The sequence below is a fragment of the Tribolium madens genome, unplaced genomic scaffold (assembly GCF_015345945.1).
Source record: "Tribolium madens isolate multiple individuals breed KSU strain unplaced genomic scaffold, Tmad_KSU_1.1 Scaffold_91;HRSCAF=231;Tcas5.2_LG7, whole genome shotgun sequence".
Taxonomy (NCBI): domain Eukaryota; kingdom Metazoa; phylum Arthropoda; class Insecta; order Coleoptera; family Tenebrionidae; genus Tribolium; species Tribolium madens.
The window spans coordinates 17,484,610-17,495,634 of NW_025401063.1; the positions used below are offsets into that span (position 1 = coordinate 17,484,610).

Below are 11,025 nucleotides of genomic sequence, written 5' to 3' on the forward strand. Positions count from 1 at the left end.
TTTGGCTAAACATCATAGTTTCGAAGATTCCCTATTCGGACATCCAAAATGCACCACCCTGTAGATACAACTTGAGAGTAGCTAAAAATAAGGTTAACAGTCCTAAAGCATGCTTTACCATTTAGTGTCACTCAAGTGACATTGACAACCAAAGTATTTTGTCTCCAACTGTACAGGGTGCTGCATTTTGGATGTCCGAATAGGAAATCTCCGAAATTAAGAAGTTTAGCCAAAAACGAGTAATACATTCTGGGGCTCATTTTTTGAGAAAATAATATTGGTTAAAACCGCATCCCGCTATCGTCTTTTGTTTTCGACTTACAGACAAAAGTTGACATTTTGGCGAAGTCTAAAAAAAATTATATCTTCGTTATTATAGTAGATACGGATTTGAAATAAAGACATTATAGAGGCACTTTTTTACGAGGAATTTAATAATGTAGTTAACAATTTTTTCAGTTATTAGTTTAGCCGTAATAAGATAAACTTGTATTTTTTTAAATGGAAATCATAGGCGGCTATGGAAATTTTGAAAACCATATTTTTTTCTGATCTAAAAAATATATATTTGTAACAAAATATTTTTTTATAACTATACTTAAAAAGTGAAATACATATTTTGTGTGATAATAGTTGGCCATGGAAAAACTGTAAAATAGATGAAAAAATAGATAAAATTATAAAGATTTAAAAAATACGATACGGTAGAAGCATTGAACAAATATCAGAGCGCCTCAGAACAAAATTATTACATATTTTAAAAAAATCCAAAAATAAGAAAAACAAATGTGTCAACAGTCAACACAATTACAAAAAACATTTTTTTGATGATCTAATGGAGGTAGGATAACGTTTCACATAGACGGAATTTGGGTATTTGAATAACCATATCGTCATTTTTGTGTCATATAAAATATATTTTCTTGAAGAATTAAAGCGGCTTTTTTTTTACAACACTCTATGTATCACCAGAAGTTGCAATGGTAATGTTAGCTTGTTTAAAAACAAAGAAATGTTATTAGTCGCCAATAAGTTGATTTACAATTTATTTTGCATCTTTTTCATCACTTAGTACTTAGAAAACTTTTTCATTAGTGACACTGGTTGAATATAATATAGTTTAAATCCTTTTAGTTGAAGATGCAACATTTTTTCATGGCCAACTGCGTACAAAAATCAAGATAATTTTTTGCTAAAAATGTATTATAATAATTTGTTCCAAATATATATTTTTAGATAAGAAAAAAACAAGCTTTTTAAAAATGACATAGCCATCTATGATTCCCATTTAAAAAAATACAAGTTTATTTTATTACGGCTAAACAAACAACTAAAAAAATTGTTAACTACATTATTAAATTCCTCGTAAAAAAGTGCCTGTATAATGTCTTTATTTCAAATTCGTATCTTCTATAATAACAAAGATATGATTTTTTTTAGATTTCGCTAAAATGTCAATTTTTGTCTATAAGTCGAAAACAAAAGACGATAACGGGATGCGGTTTTAACCAATATTATTTTCTCAAAAAATGAGCCCCAGAATGTATTACTCGTTTTTGGCTAAACCTCTTAGTTTCGGAGATTTCCAATTCGGATATCCAAAATGCAGCACCCTGTACAGAAAAAACAACACAACTTTTGATTTTTAGCTAATTTAATGATAATAATTTCTACAACAACGTACTAAACTAATAAATAATTTGTCTTTAACTTTGGATAATACTTCAACAACTGCAGTCCTTAATTCTCTGAGCAAAATCTAACCCTCTAAATATTAAATAAATCAGTCAGAATCGCTGCTGCTGCTACTTGAGGACGATGATGAGGAGCTACTTGAGCTATGATGCAAAGCTGAGGCTAGAGCGTATGTCCCCAAAGCAGCCCCACCAATAGGCAATCCATACTTCATCGCTTTATTCATTTTTGATTTTTTCATTTTTTTGTGAGGATACCCGTACGGGTATGCTGGGGCATATGAAGGGTATCCCGCGCCTCCTGGGTAAGGGTATCCTGGCTGGGTTGGGTAAGGCGATTTATGGGAATGGTGGTGGTGGTGATGGTGACCTAAACCTCCCGGTGTTGGCATTGGCATTGATGGGTGGTGCGGTTGTGGCATCCCTATATGGGGGCCATGCGACATCGAATTGGGTAAAGGGGGCATTGGCATAGATGTGGGAGTAGTTACCTGAAATTAGTTTTTAAGAATGTCAATTTTGTAAAAAAATTTATGGAATAAAAAAGTGAAACGCAAACTGCTTTTGAGTGTTTTTATATTTTTTATCTTGGAATAAGCATCAACAATCAATGATTATAAATACATTCGATTAAATAACATGCTATTTGTTGTAATTATAAAAATAATCTCATTTTTGGACGGCATTAAAGCAATAACACAGAAAATCTTAATTAATTAAAACTAAATCTCTGGGAAAAGGGGCTACACCAAATGGTATTTATTAGATTTATTTGTAGATAAGGGAAAAATGTTATTTGGTTCTTTTCTCTCAAATTGTTTATTTAAATTGCTACATATGTTTTGGCCAATTTTTGTAATGGCCATCTTCAGACAATAATTTTATGATTTTAATAATTTAGACAGATTTGTCAAGAAGAAATTACCACCTAGGATTCAAACTTTTAGGAAAATTACGTTTTTTATGTTGTTGGTAACTAGAATTTTCAGAAGTAACTTTGCCTTTGTTGTAGACGGTTGACGTTTTCTTCTATCAACCTGCTGTTAACTATCAATAATAAAATTTTACATACAAGCTGACAGGTGACAACCTAAATTTTGACACTAGTTACAATAAAATCTTTTGTTTTTCACCAGAAACCAACCTAACCAAATTTATGGCAACAACCTATTCACGAATATCCCAAAATCCTAGGGAGTAATTTCTTGTTGATATGACAATATGTAGCAATTTAAATAAACAGTTTAAGAGAAAATTACCTACTAACATTTTTCCCCTTATTTAAAATATCGATCTCTCACAAAAATGGATCAACCAATAATTAGATTTAGTTTTCATAAAAATTCTTTTCTATGTATTTTGCATCTTTAACAAGGTTATTAACAAACTCGTTTGGGTGCGTTAACAGCCTAGTAATTTTTTGTTTTTAATGTTGGTGACAGTGCCTCATTTCGAAATTTCAAACTCTCGCTTCAAAACATGCCTTCTGTAGCTCGTTTTAATATAACGGCTTTTTTTTTTAATTTGGCCTCAAAGTTATCCATAAAAGTTAGATTGTGAATGAAGCATCGTACAGTTGGAGACAAAATATTTTGGTCGTCACTGTCACTTGAGTGACATTAAATTGTAAAGCATGCTTTATCCTTATTTTTAGCTACTGTCAATTATTTTTAGATGACATTAATTTGAAATTTGAAAATGTCAAAAAAGTGACGACCAAAGTATTTTGTCTCCAACTGTATTGAAAGTTATTAAACTGACATTTGACACCTCGCCGGGTGTATTAAAAATTTGTGGTCCGTTCACAACACATATCACCGCCAACTAGGACGCCAAATTTAAATAAACACCCGTTACTATTATGATTATGATAGATCAAAACTCAAATTATTAAAAAGCTTTTAAAATATTACCTATTTCAACTTCAACCTCAAAATCTTTATTAAATGTTTATTAACGAATATCTTTTCAGATTTAAAAGAAATGTGTTTTGAGTGAAGATTTGGGCAAACATGTATTTTTTGCTATTTAATGTCCTTTTAAATGTATTATTCATTCTTTTTAAACATTTCTGTTGAAATTAATCTGATAATTGTTACTGAACAAATAGACCGACAAAATTTTAACACAGTTTCCCAAGGATAAATGGAAACGATCTGTACCTTTTTTTGTGTTTATAACTATTAGGGATAAAACCCCCTTGCCACTTACGGCGGTTGTCAATTGTTACAATGCTCAAGTAAAGTAAAATCGTTTTCATAAGACCTACTAAAAATTATATGACACATTATAAGGGATTAACCAAACAATGGCTTAAATTTGAAACCCTTCATAAATGGCATGTTCCTTTGAAGTCTTGCTGCACCCACTAGAATAAAACAGGGCCGTATTTAAAACTAAAGTTGTAGTAGAGTTTTATCAAGCTATTATTAAAAAAATATCAGCTTTATTTAATAATAGCTTGTTAATTACCACCTGGCTTTTTTAAATTCCTTAAAATACTTGACTTTAACAACAACTACATCAAAAACTATTAAAATATTTCAAGTATTTTAGACAAAAAGAAAGTAAGTAATCCGGCCCTGTTAAAAACTGACCTGTTTCAGGGTCCGGGTGGGTTCCACTAATTTATGATTTGTTTACCCTCTGGTTTATTCTTAACAATACCCCACTTAACTCAAAAGTAATAAAATTCTTAGTAGGTCTTATGAAAACGATTTTACTATACATACATTTTTATCAAATTTATTACCATGTTTCCACTACCTGTACAAATATGAAATAGTACATGATGTATCACATCATGTACTATTATGTACTATTTACACATCAGTGGCGTACGTTTTACCTCGAACATAACTGTAATGAAACTTTATTTCGAAAACAGTTGAACAAAGAATTTATTACTATTTTTTCCAGCATGTACTCATACTACCAAGGATAAAATTTTGTCGTTTTATTTAATTTCTATTTAAGAATCACCCTGTAAATAAAAAAATAATAAAAACTAATAAAGCACCATACTGTCAAGACTTTTCCCTGAGATATGCTTTGCAAATAATTTACAAAATGGAAGAAAGTTGCATCTACTGTTATTTTGAAAATTTATACATAAGTATTTTAATTATTTAATCAAAAGGCACTATTAGCTTAACTATAGAGTATTAGTATAATGGTTGCACCTTGCTACTAATGTTACTATCTACAACAACTACAATACTACAACTACAAACAAGCGGTTGTAGGTTTAAAAAAACATTCGTACATTGTAGATAAGTAAACTTAAAAAAATCACTTGATTCAACAAAACAATCCTATGATTTTCAACATACCTATAGAAATCTCTAACAAAAATGTACATAATTAGCTGTGCAAAAAAAAAAGAAAATTCACCGCTATATTTTTATGTTAAAAAACAAGGGAATATAAAAACAACTACCTACTTAACCAACAATGCTTAATTTAAAAAATTGTCATGCTATAAGTTGTACGTAACTTACTTAATAAACAAACCACACACAAGAATTTTAGACAAACATAAACAAATTTAAAGACACAACCCATATAAAGCAACCCACAATAATTAAAACTGTTTAAAACTGGCCACGATGTCCATACTGGTTTTGCCCACCCTAAAAAACAAAACCATTAATTCCTCTCCTCCCATACACCAGTCACAGACCTGGGGCTGCTGAGGCTGAAGCACATCCCTTGCCAGATTACTAAGAAACGAACCAACACTTCCAAACCCCCCAACCGAGCCTTCACCCCCGACCTGAGGCGTGTTAAAACCGCGCTGATCCTGAGATCTTTGCTGTGGAGGGGGACCATGAGGATACTGACCGTATTGCTAAAATTCGCCAATTATTTGAACTGTTTTCAAAATAAAAGTGTCAAACACTCACTGCATTCTGGGGAGAGAAGCCTTGATTCTGATTCGGACTCAAAATACCACTTAATAGTTTTTCAGCAGCACCGCTTGCTATTGCTTCAGCAAGAACTGATTGTGCTGATTGCATAAAGTGGTCGAAACCGGATTGAGACTCTTGCTAGATTTTTTCAGAAAAATTGAAATGAAAATCGGAGAAATTTTACCCAAACACCAAGAGTAAATCACTAAACACCAAATAACCCACGAAAATAACAAAGAAAAACCCACAAGCCATGCATTTTTGTAGCAATAAGCATGCAATTACAAGCTGAAACTCCTTTCAAAGATTTTGACATTACACATTAACTGTATTTACAAAAATTTGTGACCACAAACTAATATTTTCCGTTACGCCCGAGCTGTACATACAATTTTTTACAACTGAATATGTACATATAAATATTTTTTTTTTAATTATCAATAGCAATACCCCAAGTGCACGTCGAATTGTTGATAATTAGGGGTATTTTGAAGACTATTTCCCAAACAAAATTTACAAAGACAATATTTTTATTATAAGAAATTTAAAAAAAAAAACGATTTATATACAAAAAAAAATATATCAACCAAATCTTTCAAATTTCTGAGATTCATCCAATCAGATTCGCGGTAATTTCGCGATAATTTGCACACGTCCTGAATTATCGGGTAACTTGAATCTGATTGGATGATTCTCAGAAATTTGAAAGATTTGATTGGCTTACACTTTGTGAGGGAAATAGTCAAATCAATATACAGGCTGTACCAACGAGATGAAAAAGTCCATTTGTGACCTTTAAATAGTAAAATTAAAAAAAATATATACAGGGTGCGCCAGAACTCGCGCCCCAGAGAAAAATGCCATATAAGGTAAGATACCAGGAACATGGAAAAAATGTTATCTATAAAAATTTCGAAGTTATGAGGTTTTAAGGTTTGCACTTTGACTCTATTTATTTCTGTTGAAAAAATAATTTTCCAAGTTTTTTTGCTATAGGCTATTAAAAGAGGAAACAAGAAAGCTGTATCCTAAATTGTAAAAAATATTTGACAGATAGAATTTTTTAAACATTTTTTGGTATCTTACCTTACTAGAAAATTTTCCCTGGGGCGCGAGTTCTGGCATATAGGACATTGACAGATACTAATTTAGTCCTTCGCCTAAAATTATTTTCAACTATACAGCGTGTCTCAAAAGTAAGTTACTGTATTGTAATAATTAACTTGTGTTTTTTTAAATGAAACACCATATATTTCTTAGCGTTTTTGAAAGTAGATTTTTATGACAGTGTTTTTAAGCTAAACTTTGATTGGTCGATTTTGCTTAGTTTTAAAAATAAAACGGTTTTTTTGACGCAAATATGCACTTTTTAAAATTTTATTACACAAAAACTAAGACATCTAGAAATATTTTTTTACTACCGCAAAAAAAATGTACAAGCTATATAATAAGGTTGTAACATTTTTTAGTGTGTTGCGTTTGCAAAGATAAAAAAATGAAGGCGTGTGTTAAAAGTTCAATAACTTAAAAAAATTAAATGGTACATCCTATTTATTGTTTTCGCATTTAAAAGATTATTAAATTGTCGTTCTAAAATTATTTACTTTTATCGTTTAACGTTAAACATAAAAAAATAATTACTATTGTTTCAGTAGCCAAAAAATTATTATATTTAGATGCAAAAATAAAAAATAGAGTGTTCCATTTAAATTTTTCAAGTTATTTAACTTTAACAAACTTCTTAATTTATTAATYTTTACAAGTGTAAAACACTAAAAAATTGCTACAGCTAAATTCTGTAGTTTCTTCTTTGCAGAAGTAAGAAAAAAATTGTTCTAGCTGTCTTAATTTTTGTGTAATAAATTTTTAAAAAGTGCATGTTTTCGTCAAAAAAAAAACATCTTCTTTCTAAAACTAAGCGAAATCGACAAATAAAAGTTTAGCGTAAAAACATTGTTTTAAAAAGCTACATCCAAAAAACATACGTTGTTTTATTTAAAAAAACACAAGTTTGTATCGTAACTTATTTTTGGGACATGCTGTATGGTTGAAAATAATTTTAGGTGATGCACTAGATTAGTATCTATCAATGTCCTATACATTTTTTTTTAATTTTTTTACCATTTAAAGGTAATGGACTTTTTCAATTCGCTGGGACGCCCTGTATTTTGTATGTTCTGGCATACCGTTTGTGTTTGCTGGAGCAATTTCCAAATTTTAACAGCTTGACATTGAAAGCAACATTTGTTAACTTTCAAAATTTCGGTTGTAGAGATGTAAACTATCGGATTAAAAAGTGTTTTAAATTCTGTAGCAAATTCAAACAATTATTCCTGTACCTATAATTAAAAAGTCATTTATATAATTACAAAAAAAAAAGATGAAGAAACGACTTTTAACTTTATTTTCTTTATTAACTATAACTATTATAAGGTCCTACTAACTGCGCCATTTCTTTTTTCTTCAAACTATTTTTTTATTGTTTTATTATATTTTTTTGTAATTAGAATATTATAACATCAATGAAAAGAGTTTTAACATATTTCATAAACAGTTTCTAAATAACTTTTTAAAAATAAGAAAAATACGATTACGAAATCGCAATTCAAGGTAAGACTTTTGCGCTCGATTTTGAAAAGTCCAAGTACGAATTCGTGAAAATTTTAATTGTGACATTAAATTCAATCTTGTATTAAATGGTTTATTGTTATCAAATGTCTTAAAAATACAAATAGTAAACAATACAGGGTGTTTCACACAACTTTACGAGGCTTGCGCCTAATGTACGCACCCAAATATACAAAATTCACAAAACACTAGATACAAAAAATACACATTTAATTATTTCATTTTTGGAAACCCATGACAGTAGTTGTCAAACTAATCACTATTTCATTATTAGTCATAAACTGCAGTTTTTCAGAAACAATTATCACTTGTTCTGTCAAAAGACGACATGAATATGATTCTAGTTTATCTATCTTAATCACTAATTAACTAAAAATGTTGTAATTTTTGAAAGGGTGAACAAACTAGAGAAGATTATCCAATTTTTCAAAATGTGTAATCAAGTTCGTTCGGAATGTGTATTATTGGTTGCATCATACAGGCGCAGGCCTCGTAAAATTATGTAAAATACCCAGTATAATTCATCAAAGTGGCTTTAATAACAATAATTTTGCAACAATAATTTTAAATTTCGTACCAATTCAAACTTCGGATCATTCCGCAGAGAACGCAAAAATCTGAAATTGGTCTTTCATTCCGACTAGCTATAATAATAACACCAGTAAGATTGCTTTAAAAATGTTAACAATAAGAGAATAATGTCTATTTCCCACACTTACCCCTGGCGGTGGCGGGGGTCCGAACCCCTGAGGGCCCTGCGGTCCAAACCCTTGCGGCGGTGGCCCATACCCCTGAGAGGGTGGTCCATATCCGCCTGGTGGAGGTCCATACCCCTGAGGTCCGCCAAAGCCTTGCGGCGGAGGCCCATACCCACCTCCCGGAGGCCCCTGAGGACTACCCTGATTCTGAACCCCCGAAACTTGTTTTGCAACATCACCCCCTTCAGGTGGAGGGGCTGACGCAGTGGTACTCTCCCACGAAATCAGCGTAATGACAACATCCCCATCGATCAACAAATGAGAAATTTGATCTCGGGGAATGCGATAGGGAAATTCGCAAAAGTGTTGCCCATTGACGGCAACCTGGAACAATTGGTTATTAATTGGGTTGACGTCATAGCGAGGTCACATGGGGGCTCACTTTGTAATCGTGAACGTCGGGTAAGATGAGAATTTCGAATTGTTGGCCGGGGCCTATGGGGAGGCGCCCTTTGCCGTCTTCATCGCCCCAAGCGCCCCCAATGTAGGAGTTTCGGGCGATGTACCCCTGTTTAAGACGGACAGAGATGTGGAGACCGGTGTCGTCTCTAGGCTTGCTGTTAGGGCCGGTTTGGAAATTAATATTGAATCTGAAATTTTTTAAATAAAGTTTCATTTTTGTAAATTTGTAAATGCAGAACCTGTCGCCATGTTGGGGCACAGCCCCTTGGATTCGAACCATTTTGCCTTGTTGTAGCCCCCCAGGTATGACACCCGAGAAAGGCAATTGCTGAAATTAGGTTAAATTCATGTTCGTGTTAAAAATTTCCAGCTTAATTCATTACTTACCGGATTGACAATAGGTTTATCCATCTTTTACGACTCTTTGACAGAAAAGCAACGTTTTATTTTTCTTTTAATGAGGAGATACTTCGAAATAAGCACATTTACACATATTTTATAAGCGAGGTCATGCGTTATAATGTGAGTTTTCAACTTACTCAGGGGCGGGGTTACAGAACTGATGAGGTAAAATCTATTTTTAACATAATTATTTGGTAATAAAATGATGGAATCAGCTGAAAACTGAAAATTCTCCTAAATATACTTTATTATTCATGATTGATTAATTTGCGATTTTTGAGATAAGTGACATCAAATGTTTTTTATCCTTTTAAGGAAACGAAGACAGCAATGTTATATTTTTAATTTTGTGAAATATTTGAGTTATCACAAAAATTTGCAGTTTGAGCAGGCTCAAGCAATAAATTAATGACGTTTTACAAGTTTCTTGGTATAACCTCAAACATCAAAACTTTGAATAGTTTGACTCGAGTTTGAATAATAGGGTGACTGGCAATGTCACAATACTCACAACTGTGTTTTTTTGAGGTAAAATAGGTCATAAACATTTGATTTCTGTGTAAAACAATGTACAAAGTGGTTATAAATGATTTTCATCTAGCCAGCTATGAATTTTCCATGTAAAATAAAAAATGCCGCTTTACAAAAATAGGGGTACCTACTTGTATTAACTTAAAATTAAAAAATCGCCGTTTACTAAGCGTCTACTTCAATTATAAACTTGTTTTCTTCCAAAGTATACATTATTATCAATTATTATTGGAAATTAGTTGAAACAATAAAAGGTTAATTAACAACAATTTATTATTAATTAATAAGTGACACTAATGACAACTACAGCTTTCAAAAAAGTAGAGCGGCACAAATAAAGTTACCTACATGCAAAAAATCCAAAGCTGGCTAGATGAAAATCATTTATAACCACTCTGTATAACAACATGACTCTACTGACAAATTTAAAGGCAAAATGCTATTTCATACAAAAAAAAAAGTTATGTTATGTTTATGAATTGACAGAATGGCGATTGAAATGGCACGATGTTTTCATCTCGTGCCATTTCAATCGCCACATTGGCAACGTCGGAACTGTTATTTTTTATTGAATAACCGACTAAAGCTTTTTAAACTGCTCCATAAAAGTTAAGGAAGTCGCATTATGTTTATAACAAACAAATATTATTCTTCCAAACCTTTTGGAATCCAGCAAAAACAAAAAGTGAAAAGATATCT

General features: G+C 31.6%; 1 protein-coding gene across 5 annotated transcripts; it reads right to left on the minus strand.

Annotated features, from left to right (window-relative positions):
- Positions 1-1,636: 1,636 nt before the first annotated feature.
- LOC123011202 (galectin-4-like) lies at positions 1,637-10,294 on the minus strand. Of its 5 annotated transcripts, none has more exons than XR_006413131.1 (8): positions 9,781-10,268; positions 9,633-9,721; positions 9,374-9,581; positions 8,953-9,315; positions 5,600-5,743; positions 5,377-5,544; positions 5,195-5,326; positions 2,047-2,185 (listed from the first exon to the last, which is right to left on the minus strand). XR_006413131.1 is itself a non-coding variant. In XM_044408546.1 (8 exons), the coding sequence occupies exons 1-7, from the start codon at positions 9,802-9,804 to the stop codon at positions 5,288-5,290; spliced, it is 1,035 nt and encodes a 344-aa protein (XP_044264481.1). In that variant the 5' UTR covers positions 9,805-10,275; the 3' UTR covers positions 2,055-2,185; positions 5,273-5,287. The 5 variants fall into 5 exon arrangements, 4 of the variants coding, with proteins under 4 accessions (XP_044264479.1, XP_044264481.1, XP_044264482.1 ...); XM_044408546.1 differs by having other exon boundaries at positions 2,055-2,185; positions 5,273-5,326; positions 9,781-10,275; XM_044408547.1 differs by having other exon boundaries at positions 2,075-2,185; positions 5,313-5,326; positions 9,781-10,274.
- Positions 10,295-11,025: the final 731 nt, after the last annotated feature.

Coding starts and splice junctions, on each gene's coding strand:
- LOC123011202 (XM_044408544.1), bottom strand. CDS start 9,804: ATGGATAAACCTATTGTCAATCCG. Junction 9,722..9,780: donor ATAAACCTATTGTCAATCCG/GTAAGTAATGAA, acceptor ACCTAATTTCAG/CAATTGCCTTTCTCGGGTGT. Junction 2,186..8,952: donor GACCCCCGCCACCGCCAGGG/GTAAGTGTGGGA, acceptor AACTAATTTCAG/GTAACTACTCCCACATCTAT.